The sequence below is a fragment of the Lathyrus oleraceus genome, chromosome 1 (genome assembly GCF_024323335.1).
Source record: "Lathyrus oleraceus cultivar Zhongwan6 chromosome 1, CAAS_Psat_ZW6_1.0, whole genome shotgun sequence".
In the NCBI taxonomy this organism is placed as follows: domain Eukaryota; kingdom Viridiplantae; phylum Streptophyta; class Magnoliopsida; order Fabales; family Fabaceae; genus Lathyrus; species Lathyrus oleraceus.
In genome coordinates, this window is record NC_066579.1 from 347,696,657 (window position 1) to 347,722,420 (window position 25,764).

The following is a 25,764-nucleotide window of genomic DNA, read 5'->3' on the forward strand; positions in this document are numbered from 1 at the left end:
CAATCCCAACCACCTCCTTTTTCCAAAACACAAGCTCTCAAAAGATCCTCTAGCGACTGAATCGTCCTCTCAGTCTGACCATCAGTCTGCGGGTGATATGCAGAACTCAATCTCAGCTTAGTTCCCAAAGCCTTCTGCAAACCTTCCCAGAACTTCGAGGTAAATCTAGGATCTCTGTCCGAAACAATACTCGACGGAATACCATGCAAACTTACAATTTTCTCAATATACAACTCAGCTAATTTCTCTAACGGATAATCCATTCTGATCGGAATGAAATGAGCCGACTTTGTCAACCTGTCAACAATCACCCAAATAGCTTCAAAATTCTTACTTGTCCTCGGTAAACCAGAAACAAAATCCATACTGATACTATCCCACTTCCACTCTGGAATAGCCAACGGTTGCATTAGCCCAGACGGCTTCTGATGCTCAATCTTCGACTTCTGACAAGTCAAACAAGAATAAACAAAACTCGCAATTTCTCTTTTCATTCCCGGCCACCAAAATAACTTTTTCAAATCATGGTACATCTTCGTAGCTCCAGGATGAATACTCAGACCACTACGATGTCCTTCTTCAAGAATACTCTTCTTAAGTTCGGTAACATCCGGAATACACACCCGATTACCAAATTTCAAAATACCATTCTCATCAACTCTGAATTCGCCACCTTGACCTTGATTCACTAGAGTCAACTTATCAACCAAAAGCATATCAGATTTTTGACCCTCTCTGATCTCATCCAGAATACCACTCGTCAACTTCAACATTCCCAATTTAACACTATTGTGAGTACTCTCACACACCAAACTCAAGTCTCTAAACTGTTCAATTAAATCCAATTCCTTAACCATTAACATAGACATATGTAATGATTTCCGACTCAATGCATCAGCCACTACGTTTGCTTTACCCGGATGGTAATTCAACCCAAAGTCATAATCCTTCAGAAACTCTAACCATCTTCTCTGCCTCATATTCAGCTCTTTCTGATCAAACAAATACTTTAAACTTTTGTGGTCACTGAAAACCTCAAATCTTGACCCGTACAAGTAATGTCTCCATAACTTCAGAACAAACACCACAGCTGCCAACTCTAAATCGTGCGTCGGATAGTTCCTCTCATGAACCCTCAGCTGTCTTGAAGCATAAGCTATAACCTGCTTATTCTGCATCAACACACCACCCAAACCCAACAATGAAGCATCACAGTAAACCTCAAATGATTCCGACGGACTCGGTAATATCAGAATAGGAGCAGTAGTCAACCTTCTCTTTAACTCTTGGAAACCTCCTTCACATTTTGAGTCCCAAACAAACGCTTGCCCCTTCCTAGTCAACATCGTCAATGGTAACGCCAACTTAGAAAATCCTTCAATGAACTTCCTATAATAACCAGCCAAACCAAGGAAACTTCGAATCTCAGCAACAGACTTCGGAGCTTCCCACTTAGATACCGCTTCTATCTTAGAAGGATCAACAGCAACACCACCTCTTGAAATCACATGACCAAGAAAACTAACCTCTTCTAACCAAAATTCACATTTAGAGAGTTTAGCAAATAACTTCTTTTCTCGTAGAATTTCCAAAACCACTCTCAATTGTTCAGCATGCTCTTCTTCAGATTTCGAATACACCAAAATATCATCAATAAACACCACAACAAACTTGTCTAGGTACGGATGGAAAATCCTATTCATATACTCCATAAATACTCCAGGTGCATTAGTCACACCAAAAGGCATTACAGAATACTCATAATGTCCATACCTTGTTCTGAAAGCAGTCTTCTGAATATCCTCTGTTTTCACACGGATCTGATGATACCCAGATCTCAAATCTATTTTACTGAACACACTTGCACCAACCAACTGATCCATCAAATCATCAATCCTCGGCAAAGGATACCGATTCTTGATCGTCACTTTATTCAGTTGCCTGTAGTCCACACACAATCTCATAGTACCTTCTTTCTTCTTAACCAATAGCACTGGTGCACCCCACGGTGACACACTCGGACGAATAAATTTCTTATCCAATAGATCTTCCAACTGACTCTTCAATTCAGTTAACTCAACAGCAGACATACGGTACGGAGCCATCGATATCGGCCTAGTACCAGGTACCAAGTCAATAGAGAACTCCACTTCACGCTCTGGCGGCAATTCATTCACTTCTTCCGGAAACACATCAGGAAAATCACACACCACAGCTAGGTCGCAAATCATCAGTTTATCTTTAGCCTCCAAAGTCGCTAACAGCATAAACAACTCTGCCCCATCAGCTACTTCCTCATCCACTTGTCTCGCTGATAGAAACAAACTCTTTCCTTCCTCACTCTCAGGAAATATCACAGTCTTATCAAAACAATTGATAGAAACTCGGTTAAACACCAACCAGTTCATACCCAGAATAACATCAATCTGCACTAGTGGAAGACACACTAGATCCATTCTAAAGTCTCTACCAAAAATACTCAAAGGACAATTTAAACAAACCGAAGTAGTAGTCACTGAACCCTTCGCAGGAGTATCAATTACCATACTACCAAACATCTCAGATATCTCTAACTTAAGTTTCACAGCACAATCCAAAGATATAAAGGAATGAGTCGCACCTGTGTCAATAATAGCTACAAGAGGAAAGCCATTAATATAACACGTACCTCGGATCAAACGATCATCTGCAGAAGTCTCAGAACCCGATAAAGCAAAGACCTTGCCTCCTGACTGATTCCCTTTCTTCGGCTTCTGACACTGACTTCCAATATGCCCTTCTTCTCCGCAATTAAAACAAATCACTTCCTTGTGCTTGCAATCAGCTATTGCATGGCCAATCTTACCACAGCGAAAACACCTCTTTACTTCAGCAGTGCATACATTACTCTTATGACCAGCCTGACCACACTTGAAGCAAACTATACCAGTAGGAGCACCTCCCCCACTAGCTCTCTGAGCCGGAGCAGCTCTTTGTCTCCCTTTTCCAGCTGGAACATCATACGGCTTGCCACGGTTTTGATGTTGCTTGCCTCTGCGGTCACTGACAATCTTGTAATGAGCATTATTGTCTTCTTCAAATATCCTGCAGCTATCAACCAAATCAGTAAAAATGCGTATCTTCTGATACCCAACAGCCTTCTTAATTTCAGAGCGCAATCCGTTCTCAAACTTGATGCACTTCGAAAATTCAGCACCACCACCAGTGTAATGAGGATAAAATTTGGACAGCTCCACAAATTTCGCAGCATAATCAGTGACAGACATGTTTCCTTGCTTCAGCTCAAGGAACTCGATTTCCTTCTTACCACGGACATCTTCCGGATAATACTTCCTCATGAATTCCCTACGGAATACATCCCAAGTAATGACTTCACCTGCCACGGTCAACCTCTCGTGAGTCTCTAGCCACCAGTCATCAGCTTCGACTGCTAGCATGTGAGTACCATACCGAACCTTCTGAGCTGGAGTGCAATCCATAACACGGAACATTCTCTCAATCTCTTTCAACCATCCCAAGGCTGCATCTGGATCATGCTTCCCTTTAAACACCGGCGGATTCTCTCTCTGAAAAGTCGCCAAGCTACGTGACCCAGCATCACCACCAGCATTTGGCAAGTTCTGCACCGCTTGTGCCATTGCTTGCATTGCGGCAGCCATTGCAGCGTCATTCCTTCCAGCCATCTCAACTTATCACTACAACACAACTTAAAAGTTAGACTAGTAACAATTACACAATTGTTAGACAGTACGACACGACAACTGGCCGGACAGACCGACCTGCTCTGATACCACTAATGTAACACCCTTCTAAAATACCCCAAATATTTAATTAAAACAACAGCATATAAATCAATATCAGAGTAATCATGCACCAAGGGTGTCACATAATACTTCACATAATTCACCGTAAAAATCAGTCATGCTCATTATTTAATTCAACATAAACACTTCTTTAAAAATTCGCAGCGGATAGAAACATTCAACATCTGTAATATCTTAAAATTAACATTTATTCAACAAATAAAACATCCCGTCCCGATGTTACATCTATCAGAGCATGACCCACTAAAACCACTCTAGACTTCAAGCACTAGCTTCTACTCAACTCACTGCTCGTTACCTGAAAAATATAACTGTAAGGGTGAGTTCCTCAATCGATATAACAAATATTATAAATCATCATGTTATGTTAAGTAACTTTACACGTTAATCACCCACATCATATCATGCAGTCGGTAGCAGCATATTCAACTCAACATCATATTCAAACACAACGTAAATGCAACTCAAATGAGACTCGACTCTTCATGCATGTGGTACCATTTGGAGTAAAACTCCTAACTTAAAATCATTGCCAGTTTAGTGGGCATCAAGGCATAAGCCTTCAACTTTCAACTTAAAATTTTTGCCAATCCAGGCCAACGTGGTGTGAGCAAAAGCCCCATAATTTTGCCAATCCAGGCCAACGTGGTGTGAGCAAAAGCCCCGACTTAATGCATATGAATGTATATGGCATGTACGACTTGAAGTTCCACAACATAATAACAACGACAACATAACAGCTTTTTCAGCAACAACAACTTAAAAATCAACTTTGGCTCATCAGCCTACAACTCAGCATTTTCAACAAAACAACTTATATTCAACTTTGGCTCATCAGCCTACAACTTAATATTTTCCACAAAAACAACTTATCAACATATTTGCATCAACATTTCGCAACATAGACTCCACGAATTTATTTATCACAATTGGATACAATAGGCCAATCACTAATTACACTTACATCATAAAAATCAACCATTTTTACATACTGCAACAGTGTTAACCGGTTAACGCTATAGGTTAACCGGTTAACGCAGGAAAATTACACTTCCAGGCAAAACGCAACAGTGTTAACCGGTTAACGCTATAGGTTAACCGGTTAACGCAGGCAAAACTCAACATTTTTCACAATTTATAACAGTGTTAACCGGTTAACACCCTGGGTTAACCGGTTAACGCAGGCGAAACAGCAGTTCCTGCGCTAACACAAGGCAGAATGCAGAGTTTCCGCATTTTCCGCCGTTGGAGGACTTCCGGACCTCCGATTCAACTTCCGTAAAAAGCTATACGCTCAGAAATTCACAATACACTCAAACACAAATTCAATTTCAGCTTTAATACAACTTATTCAACATAATTTCTCAACATTCTAAATCTCAATTAGGGTCAATCGACGGCTTATCACTACCCATTACATGTTAATCGATAATACCCATTAAACGACGATAAACCCCCCTTACCTGAGTTAATCCGGCAAAATCTCTAAGCTCCAAGCTCTTCTCCAACCTTTGCTCTCTGGTTCTTCCTCTTTGCCCCTTTCTCCTCTTCTCTGCCGCTTCTCAGTTTTCACGTAAAACCCTTTTACAAAAATGAAAACTCTTTTTCCTTATTCCAACTTATATATTTTCCAATAATTATTATTCCAAAATAATAATAATAATAATCCAATAATTCAGTTTATTTAATTAAATTAATAAATATATTATTATTAACTTAATTTAAATAATTCTCTTATTTTATTCGGGGTGTTACACATGTCACCTGTTTTCAAACTCCTTGGTCAGTTGGCATAGCAAAAAGCAAGTTTCTGTGGCTTTGTCAACTGCAGAGGCAGAATACGTTGCAGCCGGTAGTTGTTGCGCTCAGATTTTATGGCTGAAGCAGCAACTACAAGACTTCAACATTCAACTCAAACGTATTCCTATCAAATGTGACAACACTAGTGCCATAAACCTTACAAAAAACCCTGTTTTACACTCACGCACTAAACACATAGAGATTAGACATCATTTCCTTCGTGATCATGTTGAAAAAGAAGACGTTGTCTTTGAGCACGTTGATTCCAAAAATCAGCTTGCTGATATTTTCACTAAACCATTGGCAACGGAACCTTTCTTCAACATTCGTCGCGAATTGGGAATCTTAGATCTTTCTCAATTGATGTCATAAGCATGTTATCTCTTAATTATATTCTGCCTCACCATGGTTGATAAGGGCTGTTTTAGATGTCAATTATACATCACAAGAGTTCTCCAACAGAGGTAATATCAATCCTTTCTACAATTTTCTTATTGCTAAGTGATTGTGTATGTTACATCAAATATCCTTACTCTAGTTGACACAAAATTTGACTGCATAACTCCTGTCCATATTGTGTGCACACTAAAATTTGACTTCTGAATCTCTGTTGAGCATAATCATCATGACAGTGCATAATGCATATTCATACTGCATTAAAATTCATTAAAAACTGGTTCAACATCAGTATGCATCGACACAAATGACGCCTGCATCGATCCATATATTCAAAAATTCAATTTCTTTCAAAAACTGCTTCAGGATGTATCGATGCATCCATCGCACGTATCGATACACAGGGCAATTGTAAACACTTGGCATCGACGCATCCATCGCATGTATCGATACACATGAAAATTTTGAATACTAGGCATCGACGCATGACTATCTGCATCGATACATACTGATGCTATCTGCATTAAATGCATTTCTTTCTCTCTCATGCATCGACACATCAGCCAATCATCTCACTTCCTATCTCATTACTTCATCTCATCTGCCCTCAAAAACCCCAAAACCAGTGGCTAACCCTAATCCTTCTCATCTTCACTCTCTCACAAACTTGGTAAAACCCTAAATCTCATATCACCATGCCTCCACGCACCATTCCAGCCAGAGCCAAAGGAAAAGGAAAGGGAAAGGAAGCAGCCGGTACGTCTCAGCAACCACCAGATGTTCCTTCAAATGCCTTAAACATTCTTCATCCTGCCATTGCTGCTGAATTTGAGGAATCCTTCAAGGCCAGGTTGGTAATGAAACCTCATATCTTTGATAAAACAGATGCTGTTCATCTGCACCTAAATGAAGTAGTTGAACTGTTACATGCACAAAGACTTGGGTCCTTTCTATCTACAAAAGATGACTATCATGAGGATTTCATCCGGGCCTTTTATGCTGGTTTACACACTGGTCCAGGCTATATGTTCCGGTGTTCTATCGGAGTCAGAACATATACCTTTGAAGCCTCTGATTGGGAAACGGTGTTTCAAATGCCGCTTCCGTCGATGGTTTTCAAGTCCTGGCATGACCTGCATTTTGATCCTGAATTTGACCTGAAGGACTTTACAACTTCTATCCTAAAGATTGATAGACCGTTGAGTGAGGACGAACACATCACATCAGGTATGATCAAACAAACTCCGCGTATTCTTCACTGGATCATTACACACATTCTGCGTCCAACCAACAGTGGCCACTCTCGGTTGGATAGGCCTAGCATACATCTTCTCTACATTCTGCAAAATAAGATTCTCTTAAATTGGGCGAACTACTTTGTAAAACGTCTATTTTATGTCCGAGACAGCTCCAAATCTGTGGCTCTAGGGTATGCCTCTCAAGTAATGAAAATTCTTAAGTTTTGGAAAGTTGCAATACCTATTGTGCCTCTCCTATCTCCATCTGCAGCTCAAGAATTTGACTCTGCCACTCTATCGCATATGGGATATCGATGGGACAAAGACCGCAAATGCTTCTACTTTTTTGAAAGAAAATCCAAAACCAGAATTTACAACTTTGACGTGCCTTCGGAACGCATCCATGTTGCTGAAGAACAACCTGATGAAGAAATGCAGGATGCGCCTGAAACAGATGTGCCTCAAGCTGAGGCCAATACTGGTTGGGGTGAGTGGGTGCCACGAAGATGGTCTCCCACCAACTACGTACCTGAACCTACAGCCCCTCCATTCGCCGGTGGTACTTCAGCCTCAACACCAAATGCGGACATCACTCACATGCTTCAACAGATGGAAATCGTCAACAAAGAACGCCATGAAGAAGCACGGTACTGGCATGTTCAACAAACTGAATGGCACAACGAGCATCGGGACTGGCATGATGAGCATACACGGATGTATCACAATCAACACGCTTGGCACCAAGACTTGGTTAAATGGCATCAGGTTTTCTACAACGAAATGTCCGGCTTTATGGATGATTGCCGTGAAAATCCTGGGATTATGGACAGCTTTAGAAGCATTGAAGTTCAGAATCGATTTAGGCGATACTCCTTCATGGGCCAAAATCCAGACACAATGCCTCCTCCTCCGCCTCCGCCAAGCTACCGAGATCCTGACAGACATGATGAGGAGTCCTGTGGTGGCAACAATCCAAATTAACCAACCACCCTTTCATCTCACTGCATTTCATTTCATATTGCTCATGTTTTATTTTGTTGCACATTATATGGTTTAGCTTATGTAACTCTTAAACTTGTTCGCACACTTAAAATGCTTTTCAATTTCTGTTTACCTCTATTTGTTATTGCCCTTACTGTTTGAATGATTTTTTGTGAATGATTCTTTAACTTACAGCTTCTTTCTTTGTGATTGATAGCCTATTATCCATTTTTGCCATGCCCTGCTACACTTTCTGCTTGATAACTATGTGTCTTCCTCTTTTTGATGTTGACAAAGGGGGAGAAAACGCAGATATGCACAAACTCAGGGGGAGTATCACACATCTTGCCAAGAATTTGCCATCATCAAAAAGGGGGAGTTTGTGAAAGAATTCTTTAACTCGAATTAATTTTTAATGATAGCAAATTGTGTGATCATCATCCAAATTGATTGTGCATAGCATTACATGATATAATACTGTTCTTATATTGTCCATCATCCCACTTTATTGTTGCATAAACATTCTACATTGAAAATTCCCTTAAAATAACTATTAAAATGCATTTTATAACAGTATGTATCAATACATGAGCCTTTGCATCGATACATGTAACATGTGATTAATTACAAAACAATTTCTGATCAGTATGCATCGATGCATACGAGCCATGCATCAATACATGGAAAGCCAAAAACTCTATGTATCGATACACACGATTCCTGCATCGATACAGGACTACTTGAGACTGCCTGTGCATCAATACATGAGCATTAAGCATCGATACATATCAGTGTAAAAATCACATGCATCGATACACACGATTTATGCATCGATACATGAGTAATTGATTTCACCAAATATTCACTCAACTTACAGTATGTATCGATACACACTATTATGCATCAATACACAAAGTTGTTTTAAGTCATAACAGCAACTGTTTCTGCAGCATATAAGAACAGGTTTCAACAGCAGACAAAAGCGACGAATTCATTGAGGGAAAACAATTGAACACAGATCAAAAGCAGTGTTGGAGCAATTGTTTGTGAGCACATAGAAACCTGAAAGAGACTTCATCTTCTTCATCTTCTCAATCACTTCTCTTCAAGAACAATTACACATAACAATTCTTGTTCTTTGGATTAAAGAAGGATTGAGATAACGTTCAGTGGTACGATCAAGGATCTAGCTGTGGGTTGCAGTGGAACGATCGAGGATCTAGCTGAGTCGAAGATTGAAGGGGGTTTCTAGGAAAAACCTACTGGTTTGTCCTTCAAGAACTGGTGTGTTCTTGAGGGTTTGGGAGTCACATTTGCAGAACATATTCAGCCGCAGCGTTGCGTTTGGAGATCGGGGGATTTCGCAAGCAGGTCGTGGAACCGGTGAATTGTTTGCAACTTTGTGCAGGAAAATCTTGATCGAGCTCAGATCAAGTGAAGGTTTATACAAGAAGAGGTTCTTGGAGTTTAGAAATTCTGTCTTTGTATCAAAACCTTGTATCAACGGATTCGGCAATAATTGATAATCAAAGTTCTCAATTTCATTTGAAATTGAGAGGGAGACGTACCCACACGCGAGGACGACGTGGGGAACTTCCTTACCAAATCTCTGCGTATCATATTCTTACCTTAATCTTCTTTACGTTACAAAACCGTTTTGCAATTTCTGTTAGTGTGTGGTGATTGATCATTTTTCTGGACAACAGTGATAATAAAACTTTTAGTCATACACCATTGTTGATTATCATCAAACACACACACACCAACTGTTTGACAAAACGGTTAAATTGATTGTGTTCATTGGAAATAGAATTTAAGGATAAGCGCATTCAATATGTTAAAATTCTGTGTGTATTATCTCTGTCATTCTCATTAAAATCCAGCAACTGCACTTGCGTGTCCGACTTTCTAGTAGCGGTTCAGAATAGACGGAAGTCGATTCGGGACTGCTTCTTTCCGCCATTTTTAAAAACTCTGATTAAACGTTAAATCCGTTAAATTTTTTGAGGTGATCTATTCACCCCCCCTCTCGATCACTAGCCACACCGTCTAACAACTATGAGTGTCCATACACCTCATAGAGTCACACACAATATTCCATACACATCTAGAGATAACATTTCACTTTGTATCCAAAATCATTCATCTCAATCATTATGTCCCATCTTCCATATTCTTAGCTCATGCTCTTACTAACATACCATCCGAGTTACATGTTTAACCGTAGGAATAACTAATTCTCGTTCTTCCTGGGAAGTATAACTCATGAATCCTTCCGATAGGGTAGAGTATCATCGTACACATCCATTACCACTCTCAGGGAGTTTACATCTAAGGCTATGAATCCAAATGAATCAATCAATTTCATACCATGACGAACCGCTTCACACCCTATCAATTATACCACACACCTAGCTAATCTCTTCCAGATCACCACTTAGTAGGTCTCTTCCAAATCCGTTCCGTACAGTTATTCATAATCATAATAGTGGTACTTCCCAAACTCGCTTAAACTGAGCATGGTCTACCAGGTTGGTTTTCCCACGCGTCTGACTTCCATGAACTCTCTACAGATGACCAACTATGCACTACACCTTCGGAAATCCCAATTTTAAAACTACTAATCTGACTTGTGGTAACTTGTAACTCCATCCTCGATTTGTACATCCACAACGGTACACTTATGACATTTAAGACATCCTTAGCTCCAACACGGTGTGAATGTTTATACTCCGCGACTAACCAACCAACCAAATACTTCTCAAGAAGATAAATAACAACCAGATTTCCAATAAGCCAATATTACTCTTTCAATCCAAATAAAATGCACTTAAGATGAACCTCATCATTGCCACACACTTATGATTGAAATTTTATTCTAAACCAATACCTACTACACACTGCATCATACCGGGGTTACTTGTCTCTATAACTTCCTACGAATAATCCTCATTTCCCCCCAATAAACTCTTACAACATAAAATATTCCACATTCTACACTTAGTCCACATGCTCCAGCTTAGCTTATCTTTCATTGTCTATCATCAACTCAACTTCTTAGAATACAAGACTCACTGCTCAACAAAATGTATGTTACTTTACATCCATCTCAAGACAAGGAATCCATTACACTTACTTATGACCATAATGCTGCTATCACATACTTCTCTTAACACCAAGGTTTAACTTCCTCTATTCCACTATGTAACACCCCAGACTGCTTTCAGGATTATCAACTAACCCCACAAATCAACACGGGCCTTTTCAACATGTTTTGTCCTCACTCGCACACTTTCCAGGAAACTTCCCAGAAGGTCACCCATCCCAATATTACTCCAAGTCAAGCACGCTTAACTATGGAGTTCTTATTGGTTAGGATACCGAAAAGAAGATGCATCTTGTTGATATAGGTAGTACCAATTAATCCTTATAAGCCTTCTTTCAACCATGTAGTCTCATACCTACACCGCCTCAGGATCCCTCTCATTCCAATGTGAATTTGGTTTTTCCCCTAGAAGTTGCTAGAAGTTGCTAGGAGTGTCTCATTGTCATGCATCATGCATCGACAACCACTCCATCGCCCTCGGATGTTACATGTAACCACTCTTCGGCCTCTCCGACCTCGGGTGTTACACACTACATACTCTAGAAATCCTCGATGTGAACAATCATCAACTACACGCCCATAACTTTGTCTTAATGAATCTTAATGGTCCCATTGTGCCTCTATCTAAAATGTGCCCCATTACAACAGTTGTATTGCAACATCCACACTACTTCCGCACTCGGTGTTCACTTGTCTCCCTATGGTAATTCTCTCCGTTCCAATTACAAAAACCATTCTACTAGAAGTCCTTAAATCCAACTTAATTGCTCTTATCCTCAACCAGTTCTCATACAACTAAAACCCACTGGAGCTTCCATTACTATATAATATGCGTTATCTGTCTCCAACACAAACTCTTATAATTGATCTTTAGGTAACTCATCATTCCATAATGGTCTCTTACTAACACTGAACCGCTGACGAGCTATCTCAAATCCAATCTCCCTTCTAAAACTGAACATACTTGGTTTATCTTCTAACCTCCATTTTGTCCATACATGTTTCACTTGGAATAGGCAACCATGTCCTCGAGTCTCTCCTTAGACTTCACCACTACCTTAGGCTCCCAACAAAACTGAACGTCCTTAACCCTCAAGTCTTTAACCACTTGCAAGGTACCATTCCAAATATATATATTCCATTAAGTACTCTTGTTCTTCCAAAATATTTTAGTGGCCTTAGAAATTGAAACACTAATACACTACCTCACTTCCAGACCTTATGACATATGCGTAACATAACCATCCTTTCTCCTTTACTATACATAATTACTCACTATGCTTATTCCATATTAGTGAGTATATCTTACTCCACTAGCAAATTCACTCATTCCTCAAAATTCTGACAATTCATCCAATAGAGATCCTCAACGTCTTAACTCTATTAACACCGCAGAATCGCTTGGATGATACACTACTCACTACGCCAAAAAAGACCTATGAGAGCGCTTTTTTTGGCCTTTAAAAGCGCTTAAAAGCGCTGCCGTAGGTGGCGCTGCTATAGGTTTTAGCAGCGCTTTTTGTTTACTAAAAAGCGCTGCTAAAGGTTGTCAATAGAGAGCGCTTTTTAGTAAAAAGCGCTGCTAAAGGTGGTATATAGACAACCTTTAAGAGCGCTTTTTACTAAAAAGAGCTCTCTATTGACAACCTTTAGCAGCGCTTTTGAGTAAAAAGCGCTCTTAAAGGTTGTCTATATACCACCTATAGCAGCGCTTTTTACTAAAAAGCGCTCTCTATTGACAACCTATAGCAACGCTTTTTAGTAAAAAGCGCTCTCTATTGACAACCTATAGCAGCGCTTTTTACTAAAAAGCGCTCTCTATTGACAACCTTTAGCAGCGCTTTTTAGTAAAAAGCGCTCTCTATTGACAACCTTTAGCAGCGCTTTTTACTAAAAAGCGCTGTCTTTTCCTCTAGTAAAATAACAAAACGCTGCCTTCAGTTTAAGCCTACCATTTCAACCTGTAATATTTTTGGGAATAATCCCATAAACCTGTAAATCAAGCCTCTCTAATTCAAGCATTTGGAGTCATAATTCAAGCATTTGTAATTTTTTAAACCAACACAAGCAAACCAACACAAGAATGAACACATTTGGAGTCATAATTCAAGCAAACCAACACAAGGATAGATAGGCACTGAACACATTTGGAGTCATAATTCAAGCATTTGTAATTTTTTAAAGCAAACCAACACAAGAATGAACACATTAATCTATCCATGAAATTAAAGATATCACTAAAATTATAAAGAACTATACACAAGTCAAAACTAATATGTTATACGGCCTATTTGGAGTCATAACTAATCTGTTAAAAATATAAAGAACTATACACTTGCCAACCAGAAACCATTCTTCATCAAAGTATTCATGTTATTTTGAAACCATTATATAATTAATCTTTTCTCAATAAAATATTGACACAATTCCTCCTTGATTTGTTCCAACTGCAGTCTCGTGTAATGAGCACACTTGTATTCATCAAAGTACTACATAACAAAACATAATATGCATGATTTAGTTAAAAGTAATAAATAATATGAAATATTCGATAAATATTAAAACAAATCCTAAGTTATAAATCCATACCGTGATTGGAATCTCTATTTGATTCATATTAATGATTTCCCTCATAAACCTCATTACAAAGTATCCGCAATCGATACCGTTGCGCTGTAGAGGACACTACATAGAAAAATAAATAAGAATGTATAGTTATCTTTTCTTATCAAGTAGCATCACTATTATAAGCAAAATTGTGAAAATTAAAGTACCTGCACTTTTATCCACGTAATGTTGCTGGATTTAGTACGTGGTACTCGAGCTTGTCTTTGAGATCGGAACACTTTTATTGATCTAACAAAATAAAAACATATATTTAGAACAATCTCACATAAATATACACGAATATTTAGAACAGTCTCACTTACGTATCAACTAATTGCTTCATATCCGGATAATTTGTCCATTCACCATCTATCGAATTCAGAAAATATACCACTTCTTTTAAAGGATCAAGAGCAAGCAACAACCAGTGACACCTATAAATTAAAACAAAAGTTTATATGGAAATTTTTTACGTAAAAGAAACAATTAAAGATTAGAATAAACTTAGAATTAAAATCTAACCCTGAATTATACGGCCAAAGATACAAGTTGTTTGTACTGCTGGCCATGAATCTCTTGACTAAGTACTCTCTACATGAATCCGGTTCCCTACAAATTAATGCTTTGTTGACCAGGGAGGAAGACACGAAACGGAATCTGTTTGACAATTGATCATTCCCGCGCATGAAATTGTCATACAAGAACCTTCAATAAAAACATAATAAACATTAGACTATTTTTATTGAAATGTGTAAATAAATTGTTCAAGTAATTAAATAATATATAGATCGGATTACCGGATGTATGTGTGTATAACACCGACGCCTAATTCTTGATGCCGAAAAATATGTTCCAGATCTTCTTTTCCGATTGTTTCAGTGCATGAATAACCAAAGATATCTTCCTCCATATCCAGTAAGCGAATAGCACCAGCTGTTGCCATATCTGATGAGTCAACAAGTGTTTCAAGAGATATCTGGTATCGAGGCACAAAAGCACCTTTTTTTGGCAAAGAAGTCACTGGAAGATCCCTTTTGTTTTTCTGTCGACTACCAATTTTCTGGCTCAGTTGTTGTGACCCTTGAGCAAATACCTATAAATCATATAACATAGGTAAATTATAAAATCATGCATTTTTTGATTCGGATCATATAATTAACACTTTCAATATACCTCTTTTTGTGATGCAACAGACTCGTTGTGCCGCGAAATCCCTTTATCCTTAGATGCGGGTTTTGTAGGCGTCTAAAATTACCATGTAAAAAAAATTAACTTAACGGTTCAGAATTGACATTTGAATACTAAAAGATTCATAGTGGTTTTTGAATTCAACATACCTCATCATCAATGAAAATGAGATCCAAGGGCCATGCAACAAATGATCCTATTGCATCTCGCAGGAATGTTGTCTCTGAAACAATGTCAGGTATCGGTAGCAACGCATCCTTATCTAATACAACATCAACCGATACTTTAAGGTGTCCATCCGGGAGCGGTCTATGGTGAAGTAAATCTCCCGAAGTGTTGTGCACTTTTCCCTTGCCAACTAGGCGATAAGTCGGTGACGATAAGTATAGCTGACAAGATGAAATGCCCTAAACCAATAATAAATATGTTACTTTTAATGTGTATATATTTCAATTAACATAAATGTGCTATTTTAATTTCAAAATAACATATATAATTACCTCGGGAAATTTATTTTGACAATTGATACTGGCTTTCTCACTAGTTTCTTTCAACTGTGAACTGCACTTTTCCATACACCTATATCTCTCATTATCCTTTTGCAATTGAAGAACTTGCGCTTGTAATGCCTGCAACGTCTCCATCACTTCTTGATTGCTAGGATTTCTTCTCCTTGGATTCTTATACAAGGAAGTTGGAGTACAACCATGCCCTTTACCCCTCACCCGACCGGGATATTCAGGAACATTTAGTGCTCTACTAAGTACGCTCCTGTTCTCCTGGTCCTCAGCTGTGCTTATCGATTGAGATAGGGTCTCCTGAAATTCATTTACATATCGGAAATTATTAGTGGAGATAAAAAAATTAATTATATATTATTAAACTTTTGATTTAATTAAAGACACAATGTTCTACTTACACATTCATCATAAATATGTTGAACGTCATCCCTAACAGTTTCATCCTTTCCCACACGAGCTTCTTTCCACAAAACATGTGGCGGAAGTGATGTTGCGTCACTTTTCGTCTCGTCTAACTACGCATTGACACAAATAATAAGATAATCAATTATAACACATTGAGACAATTAATAAGATCGTAGCATTTTTGTATACTTACAATTTTTTCCTCTAAGCGTGCATATCCCAAACGCCCTTTTTTGTATGCATACGTGGGATTTGACGCTCTCTCGCGATTTGTGGCACTCACTTTCTTGAAATTTTCGTCTCTTCTTTGGGCTACAAAAGCAACCCATTCTTCTTCTGTAATGAAGATCGCATACTTCACTGGATATTCCGGATCATATTCAACAAAAAAATTTTCTTTGTCCTTAAGATACTTGTTTGTTAAAAACGTTCTCCACCCTCTGTGTCTTTTTCCGGCCAATTGAAGTATATACTTTTTTCGGATAGTTGTATCTTCAATGTTAAAAGACCTCTACGAAAAAATATTGGAATAGAGTGTGTTAGTATAAGTAATTTAAACACATTATCGTCAATATAAAGAAAATATAAACAATCATATATTGTACCAGTATCTCAGTCCAAATATTATCTTTAGCGCTACCCAACTCTTTATTACTCCATCTTGTAGCAGTGATTGGAATGTGCATACGAACAAGTGTACCAATGTAGCTTGCCAACTTTGCAGCATTAGACCCAATTAGTTGGTTATCAGCATTCCAATTTACATTATATGTTACTGCTTTATCTCTATCACGAATGATACTCTTCATAATAGTGATGCCTCGTGTAATTTCTTTTTCTGAAGTATCATCAGGAGCATTTGCATCTTGTGAGTTTTCTTGATCACTAGCCATTTAACCTGTAATAAAGAAAAAATATAAAAATGAAATGAAAAATATAAAAATCCATAATCAATAATCCATATATATATTGAATAATATAAAATGACATAGGCTATAATTAAATTTTCTTGAATGACATAGGCTATAATTATACTATTACCTTTTTCAGTAACGTCTCTTTCTTTTCTTGGTAGGAATATGTTCTACTTTTCTTTTAACAACGCGGACGGTTGGATTGATCCAAATACCCTCATTATGATCATTTCTAATACATGATTCATTCTCATTTTGATCATTTATGGTAAAAGATTCAATCTCAACATCAATATCACCTTGATCTCCAATTCTTTCATCAATTACTTTGTTAGATAAAAGCACTATAGACCATTTCGTACTTGTCGGATCAGTGACATAGAATACTTGTTTAGCTTGAGAGGCTAGAATGAAAGGCTCATCTGTGTAACCCACCCTATTAAGATCAACTTGCAAAAATCCTGACTTATCCACTCGTATGCCATTATTATTTTCAACCCACTTGCAACCAAATATAGGAATCTGAAACTTCTCATAATCAAACACCAAAATGCGCTCGATAACCCCAAAATATGACAGATTTGCAAATTTCGGGTTTAAGTCCTTCACACTTGATATGTGCATTGCTTCAGCTACCAAGGTGACACCACTATTTTGCATAGTACTTTTATCATCTTGTTCTTTGGTATAAAATGTGTATCCATTAATTGCGTATGCGCTATAAGAAAACACAACCAAACTTGGACCATATGCTAAACATCTCAACCTTTCTGTTATTGAAGCGGGATCTGAACGATACTTTGAATAAATATGTTCCTTAAACCATGGTATGAAACTTCGATTGTGCTCTCGTACTATCCAATTCTCATTTCTATTCGGATTTAAACCTCGAAGAACACCCTTGTGCATTTCAACATACGGCTCAACCTCAATCTCATTGTGCAGAACATACAAATGCACTTGATCTCGTTCGACCCTTGATACTGTCACAACTTTATTTCCAATTAGCTGTTTACCTTCTTTTTTTTCAACAATATGAGATTTGGGGAGTCCAATTGATTGAACATTTGACAAATATTCTGTACAAAACTCAACCGCTTCTTCAACAATGTATCGTTCGGCAATACAACCCTCTGGTCGACTTCGGTTTTTCACATACCCTTTTAATATTTTCATATAACGTTCAGCAGGGTACATCCATCTCATATAAGCTGGTCCGCACAATTGTGTCTCTTTCACAAGATGAACGACTAGATGGACCATTATGTCAAAAAACGAGGGAGGAAAATACATTTCAAGATCACACAAAGTAACAACTATTTCTTTTTACAATGTTGGTAAGATCGCAGGATCGATCATCTTACTGCAAATTGACTTGAAGAAAAAACACAATTTAGTTATTGCGCTTCTTACTTTTTCTGGCAGAATAGAACGTATACTTATCGGTAGAAAATGTTCCATTATAACATGGCAATCATGCGTCTTTAAACTCTTTAACTTGAGGTCTTTCATAGACACAAGTCTTCTAATATCTGATGAGTAGCCTTCTGGAACTTTAACTTCACTTAGGAACTTACACAATATTTTTTTCTCCTTTCTAGATAGAGTGTAAACAGCAGGTGGTAGATATGTTCGTTTTCCTTTCTTCACGGGTCCCAATTCAGTTCTCATTCCCATGTTTACCATGTCCTTCCTTACATTAAGGCCATCCTTAGACTTTCCTTGTATATTGAGTAACGTACCAATAACACTGTCAAATACATTTTTTTCAATATGCATAACATCGAGGAAATGTCTTACATACAAAGACTTCCAATATGGCAGTTCAAAAAAAATTGACCTTTTCTTCCACCCACTCTTGACAAGTGTATGTGCAAAAGGCTTGCCAAACTTAGTACTTACGTCCTTCACCTTTTCAAAAATTTGATCACCTGTCAACATTGTTGGAGCTCTACCTTCTTCTGTATTTCCATTGAATGCTTTTCTCCACCCACGGTAGTGATGATTAGAATTTAAGAATCTACGATGACCGAGAAAGACATTCTTATGACAAAGGTCCAATCGCATCGTATCGGTTCCGTCTTCACAAACAGGACACGCTTTTTCACCTTTAATGCTGTACCCTGATAGATTTCCGTATGCTGGAAAATCATTAATTATTCCAAACAACATCGCCCTCAAGTTGAAACTTTCTTTCCTATACCCATCATAAACCTCCATTCTCCCACAAAAACTTTAAATCTTCGATTAAGGGTGTCAAGTATACGTCTATGTCATTCCCTGGTTGTTTAGGCCCAGAAATTAACATAGATAACATCATGTACTTACGCTTCATACATAGCCATGGAGGTAGGTTATAAATCATAAGAATCACAGGCCATGTGCTATGCGAGATACTTTGAATACCATGTGGGTTCATTCCATCAGTAGACAATGCCAAGCGAAGGTTTCTTGCTTCTTTTCCAAATTCAGGATAATCATTATCAATTTTCATCCACTGGGGTGAATCTGCCGGATGTCGAAACTTTCCATCAATAATTCTTTCATCTGCATGCCAAGTCAAGTGTCTTGAATCGGTTTCACTACGATACATGCGTCTAAATCTCGGAATTATAGGAAAATACCATAAGACTTTTGCTGGAGACAACTTTTTCTTATATCGAGGGGCACCACATTTAGGACACTCATTTAACGATGCATACTCGTTTCGAAACAAAACGCAATCGTTTGAACAGGCATGTATCTTATCATAGCTCATGCCAATAGAGCACAACATCTTTTTGGCCTCATACGTTCGATTGGGAAGAACATTATCCTCTGGTAGTATATCTTTCATAAGAGCTAATAACTCTGTGAAACTTTTATCCGACCATCCATTGCCCGCCTTTAAGTTGTACAACTTTAATAACGCAGACAATCTTGTGAATTTTGTACAACCATTATACAACGGTTTCTCTGCATCGCTTACCAACCTCTCGAACATTTTGGGACAGTCCTTAAGATCTTCTTCAAGCGCTTCTGCAATCTCTTCGACTCGATCATAATCATATGTATCTGTGCAATCGTCGTTTGAAGCATAGGTCGTATTATACCCCGATTCAACATTCTCGTTACTTTTCTCACCATGCAAATTCCAACATGTATAACTTCTATCAATTCCATACCGTAGTAAATGCGATGCCAACTGAACCGCGTCAACCTGACTCCCATAACAGCAACTCAAGCAAGGACATGTCATTCGATTGGGGTCTTTGGCGTGCGCAATAGCAAACTTAACAAATTTCGATACCCTATTCTCGTACTCTTTCGACAATCGATTGGAATACATCCATGTCTTATCCATGGTTTTAACGCAAAGTAATTAGGGTACAAAACGGTATAACGCGTTTCTGTCAAAACCCAAAGTATACACGGAATGAATACGGAGCAAGAAAACACAACATATTCACGCAATTTCAGACAAATTCATCACAGTGTACCAGTAATTTGAGGAAGAAATTTACCTCGGATTCACCGAACAGCAACGTCGAGAAGGTCAAACTCACGGAAACACAGGGAATGAGCGCTGTACATATAAAACAACATCAAGGATAAGTCATAACGTATAAAACAATTCAAGAAACTTATATGATGCACATGAACAATTCAAGAACCAAGTAATCGATCATTCAAGAAATTCAATTCACAAGTAAGAACCAAAATATGACTGTAGCAGACAAAGTTATGCCAAAATATGAATGTACATTTTGAAGTTTAACTGTTCATTCAAACCAACGTGTAATAGGATTGCCAAAATATGAGACATTGCTCTAAGTTCTTGACTTCGATAAATCTAACCCTAACTTTATGCAAATTTCATTCTCCATCTTTTCAGAAATGTCACACATTGCTTTTCAGAAAAAGTGCAGAAAAATCAACAACTAAGCCACAGTGCAAGGATATAAGCAAGATTTATAATGAGTGGTACAATCAACTTGCAAAATAAGAACAAAATATATTGCAGCTTACCATGATTCATGAGAGTTAAGCTCAGCTTGGATAAACAGTTCAATATAGCGCTTATAGCATAAGTGTTTATCATATAGTGGTTTTAGTATAAACTATTTCCATAATAAAAGATAAAATAAAGTTATACTATACTCTTATAAGCTATAAGTTGTTTTCATAACCTATCATGGAGAGCTTATAGATATAAGTTGAAAACATTTTATAGCCATGTCATAAGCTGTTTCCATAAGTTCTTTCAAACATACTCACAAGTGCTTATGTCAGGAGATAAGTTTAAATAAGTCAATCCAAACATACTCCTAATCCATTCCTCACCATGCAATCATAACATATAATTGGGATTAAATTTAAACTCAGTTCCTCTCATCTCTTACAATCTAACATAATGCTCCACTAAATATAAATATAAGGAATATTCTAAAGAGTGTCATTAGGGAACTTGTTAAGGAAACTAATATAGGAGTAAGGCATTTCCACGTTGTTATATGATTCTTTTTTTTTCTCTTTTGCTCCATTGATGAATGTTCTGTACCGAGACATAATCTCATCAAGAAAGATGCTCCTAAGTTATTCCTATCATAGATTTTGCATCAATTTCCACACACTTGAAAGAACTGAATTGAATTTGAATGTTCGAATACTCACATGTGGCTTTTTGTCTTCGGGCCACTGGAGTGATTCCAACCTTAAAGCAGTATATAAACCACCGAATCCACCACCTAAAATACACACTCTAGGCTTCTGCAAAACGTGAATCAGAGAATAAACATACAATTACAAACAAACTAGCAAACTCTATACAACTTCAGTATCCAAAATTAACAAAAATAACCATACGAAACCTTGTTATCAGGCCAAACGAAATCCGTGTGCGCCTTTACTGTTTCAGATATCTCATCCACAACACCTCCATTGACGCCATTTTTTCCAGAAGCAAAAAACCGCAACGGTAACCGTTTTCTGGTGGAATTTGGAAATGAGGATGGATTGATTCCCCTGCTTCTCCAGCTACTCGGAAACAGCGTGCTCCATTGTTTCGCTCCACCTTATAGAAAGAAGAAGAAAAAGTGAATCCGATAGTGTTGAAATTTACAGTAATTGTTAAAATAGGAAAACGAAAACAGCGATAATTTGATGATTGATAGAAGAGAAATAGAGCATACGGTGAAAAGCGACTACGGTGGGTGATGCAGTTAAAGCAATGTGTGACATTTCTGAAAAGATGGAGAATCAAATTTGCATAAAGTTAGGGCAAAACAGAAAGACACGAAAACCTAACCTTAAAACGCAATGAGATTTCCAGGTATTGAATCCTTCTCTTTCGAATGCAGTCTCTTTCAAATTTGCAGTGTTTATCGTTGAGATTTCCAGGTACTCTGTGGAATTTTTTCCAGGGCAGCGAGAGCTTCGAACGAGAGAGAGTGAAAGAGGGATTTCTGAAAGTCAGGGATTTTGTAATATTAGATTTATTATAATTTTTATAAATGACCTATGAGAGCGCTTTTACCATGAGACCTATAAGAGCGCTTTTACCTTAAAAGCGCTTTCATAAGTGTGTGAGACTGAGACCTATAAGAGCGCTTTTACCTTAAAAGCGCTTTCATAAGTGTGAAACCCATGAGACCTATAAGAGCGCTTTTACCTTAAAAGCGCTTTCATAAGTGTGAAACTCATAGATGTGAGACTGAGACCTATAAGAGCGCTTTTACCTTAAAAGCGCTTTCATAAGTGTGAAACCCATGAGACCTATAAGAGCGCTTTTACCTTAAAAGCGCTTTCATAAGTGTGAAACTCATGGATGTGAGACTGAGACCTATAAGAGCGCTTTTACCTTAAAAGCGCTTTCATAAGTGGAGACCTATAAGAGCGCTTTTACCTTAAAAGCGCTTTCTTTACATAGGCGAATTTTTTTTCAAGCTATTACAGCGCTTTTTTAAAAAAGCGCTTTCTTTTTGGTGCTGCCAAAAGCACTTTTTGGCGTAGTGACTCTTCAATTCCATAATACCCAAATCACAACGCCTCTGAAACTTCAACTGGGCCATCTAGTTCTCCTTACTTTCTAACTCTTGGCTTGAGCCTATTCTCAAAGCACAAGTTCAACCCACACTTCGGAGTCCTCGTGGTCGCTCAACCATGATCCTACCTACCATGCACATAGCATTAGGTTGATCAGGCCCAATACTATATACAGTGATATTAAGAATCATGTTGGCTATACACACATATGAGGCAGTAATAGATTTACTTATGATGTTTCAAGGCTAGGTCGAGAATCGACCTGCTCTGATACCAACTGTAACAACCCGTATAATATATATCTAGAATAATATCATACAAGTGTTAAATTTTGGTACTGTCACAACATAAGTGCCTAATGGCATCAATATATATACATGTCCAAACTAAAAACATCAATGGAACATGTTATACAATAATGCCTAAACAATAAAATCTAAGAACTATGTGCAACATCTTCATTGCACACCACTCCACAGCGGAATATCATAATGAACAGCAACCCTTGAAACATCCATAACAGCTTCTCTTATATTCAACCTGTAAAGAATTACCTGAAAAATAACAACAATGATGGGATGAGATAATAATCTCAGTGAGTTCTCCTATCCTATGGGTCCACTCGGCTCTACAGGGTTTCTAATCAATATTCAGCTCATATCCAACTCAAGTCAACAAGGGAACGAAGACTTGAGCGATGGGGAAACTATCTCGCAATTGTATGGCAACATGCATCTGAGTTCTCATAACTCAACCACGATCATTATTCAGATCACGACGCATCAATTCCCGGACGAACTTACGTCTAAGCCAGGCCCGGTTCATGCATGCTCGTATGATTCGACTTTCGCGGTGGATATCGGGTCCTCTATGAGGCTTAATCCCCAGTTCAAGCGACCGTCACCCATATGGGACTCTAACCCACCTAGGGTATCTTTCACCGTATGGGACTCTAACCCACATAGGTGTCCACCTTTCCCCCATGTCCGCCATGGTTGGGGCTCAAACCCAATTGAGGCTCGAATCATTGGTCCCACATCCCAATGCTTACACGTCTAAGCATACCAATAGAGATGTGTACCATCACAGAAAACACACATTCTGAATACATGATCGGTTTTGCAAATCATTGGTTCCACGAACCATAACAAATTCATAAATCACAGGTGACTTCATTCACCATAATACACAAATAATAACATGGCATGTTCCATAATCATAGGTGACTTTATTCACCATGATACACAAATAATAACATGGCATGTTCCATACAATGCGTCTCATTCTCAATCATGGCAACAATTCGTCCACGACCTCACATAAGCGTCGTACGAATGAATACCGTATTCTCATACATATATCACATATTTTCCATAACCTAGATCATATTTCTAAGTTATTAATCACATTATTCTCCTAGGTTTCCTCACTCATCTTTGTAAAGTTTTTAATCATATTACTTCACTTTCCACATAACAACAATATTTAATTTTCATCATGATAAAATTATGGCATTTATAAATCACATAATATTTTATAACATGGAACAATAATAATAGCCCTTTTAGTTATCTTTCTAACGCATCCGTCCGCATCCAAAACGGAGTTATAACGCTCAATTAATTCATTAATCTATCTTAATCAAGATTTAGATTAATATTTATTCATTGCATAAGTATTCAACAACAACTTCTCTAGCCTAGTGGTAAGGCAAGTATAGTTCCAAGGAGGTCCTGGGTTCGAATTCCCTTGGTGACATATTCTGTACAAACAGGAAATTAAATTATGTTTCTGTGTTAACCGGTTAACCACTCACGAACACATAATATCCTTTTTATAACTAACCAAAGATATAGTACACTACTTCTTATCCTTTTCTTCTTTTCTTCTTTTCTTTTCCACCACACATAATACATTACTGGGATACTATCTGGTAATCGTAAGGTTCCTGGGGTCTCCGTTCCCTTAAACACTATCATACCTGATAATGTTCCATGTCAAGAAAACGCATTCGTCTTAAGAAAGAATGTCTCTGACAATGTTGAGCAAACTGATGCTCATGAGGGGTCAAAAAGTGACAAACCCTTAGACAATGTGGGTAGTGAGGCAGTCCGTGTCACTCGTGATGTCAGTGACAACCCTAAAACTGACACAGTTAATCTGGAAGAGTTCTCTAATAATGAACTGTTGACCTCAGTTGTCCCTAGCATAGCCAAAAGGGTTAGGACTAGGAGAGAAAAGAAGATTGTGGTGCAGAGGTCCCCAATAAGGAAGTTTGATGTGGAAACTTCATCTTCTTCTTTTACTAGGTGTTGATGCAAGGTTTGTTTGTTTGTTGGGTGAAGGAAATTCGGGGGCGAATTTCAATTTAAGGGGGGGAGAATGTAATATCCCATATTCTCTTAAATGCTCAATTAGTTGTCAGTTGAGATCAATTGAGTTCCTAAGTAAATTATCTATTATCATTTGTAACAATTGGAGCTCCTATGTGCTCTAAATGTTGTCAATTAGGACCAATAGAGTAACCAGTGAACTCTAAAGAGATTACTTATTAATAAAAGAGACAGACCAATATTAATAAGTACAAGAGAGGATATTTTCGGTAACATTATTAATTGGTCAATTGATATTGGAAGATAAAATATCACTTGGGATATTTTATGTTACTACCTAATATTATAATATATATATATATATATATATATATATATATATATATTATATGTTATATGTATTGTGTGGTGTAGAATGAAAGAGAAA

At 37.8% G+C, this 25,764-nt stretch overlaps 1 protein-coding gene and 1 long non-coding RNA gene across 3 annotated transcripts; both read right to left on the reverse strand.

Annotated features, from left to right (window-relative positions):
- Positions 1-13,614: 13,614 nt before the first annotated feature.
- On the reverse strand, positions 13,615-15,195 carry LOC127135957 (uncharacterized). The gene is made up of 6 exons (XR_007808664.1): positions 15,126-15,195; positions 14,750-15,045; positions 14,276-14,657; positions 14,120-14,201; positions 13,935-14,030; positions 13,615-13,834 (listed from the first exon to the last, which is right to left on the reverse strand). It is a non-coding gene; the product is annotated as an uncharacterized LOC127135957 (long non-coding RNA).
- A 6,085-nt stretch (positions 15,196-21,280) lies between these two features.
- LOC127135963 (alternative NAD(P)H-ubiquinone oxidoreductase C1, chloroplastic/mitochondrial) lies at positions 21,281-22,214 on the reverse strand. Of its 2 annotated transcripts, XM_051062586.1 has the most exons (4): positions 22,152-22,213; positions 21,831-22,033; positions 21,634-21,729; positions 21,281-21,561 (listed from the first exon to the last, which is right to left on the reverse strand). In XM_051062586.1, the coding sequence occupies exons 1-4, from the start codon at positions 22,198-22,200 to the stop codon at positions 21,556-21,558; spliced, it is 354 nt and encodes a 117-aa protein (XP_050918543.1). In that variant the 5' UTR covers positions 22,201-22,213; the 3' UTR covers positions 21,281-21,555. The 2 variants fall into 2 exon arrangements, with proteins under 2 accessions (XP_050918543.1, XP_050918538.1); XM_051062581.1 differs by having other exon boundaries at positions 21,281-21,729; positions 22,152-22,214.
- Positions 22,215-25,764: the final 3,550 nt, after the last annotated feature.

Coding starts and splice junctions, on each gene's coding strand:
- LOC127135963 (XM_051062581.1), bottom strand. CDS start 22,200: ATGTCACACATTGCTTTAACTGCATCACCCACCGTAGTCGCTTTTCAC. Junction 22,034..22,151: donor CACCGTAGTCGCTTTTCACC/GTATGCTCTATT, acceptor TCTTTCTATAAG/GTGGAGCGAAACAATGGAGC. Junction 21,730..21,830: donor TCGTTTGGCCTGATAACAAG/GTTTCGTATGGT, acceptor CACGTTTTGCAG/AAGCCTAGAGTGTGTATTTT.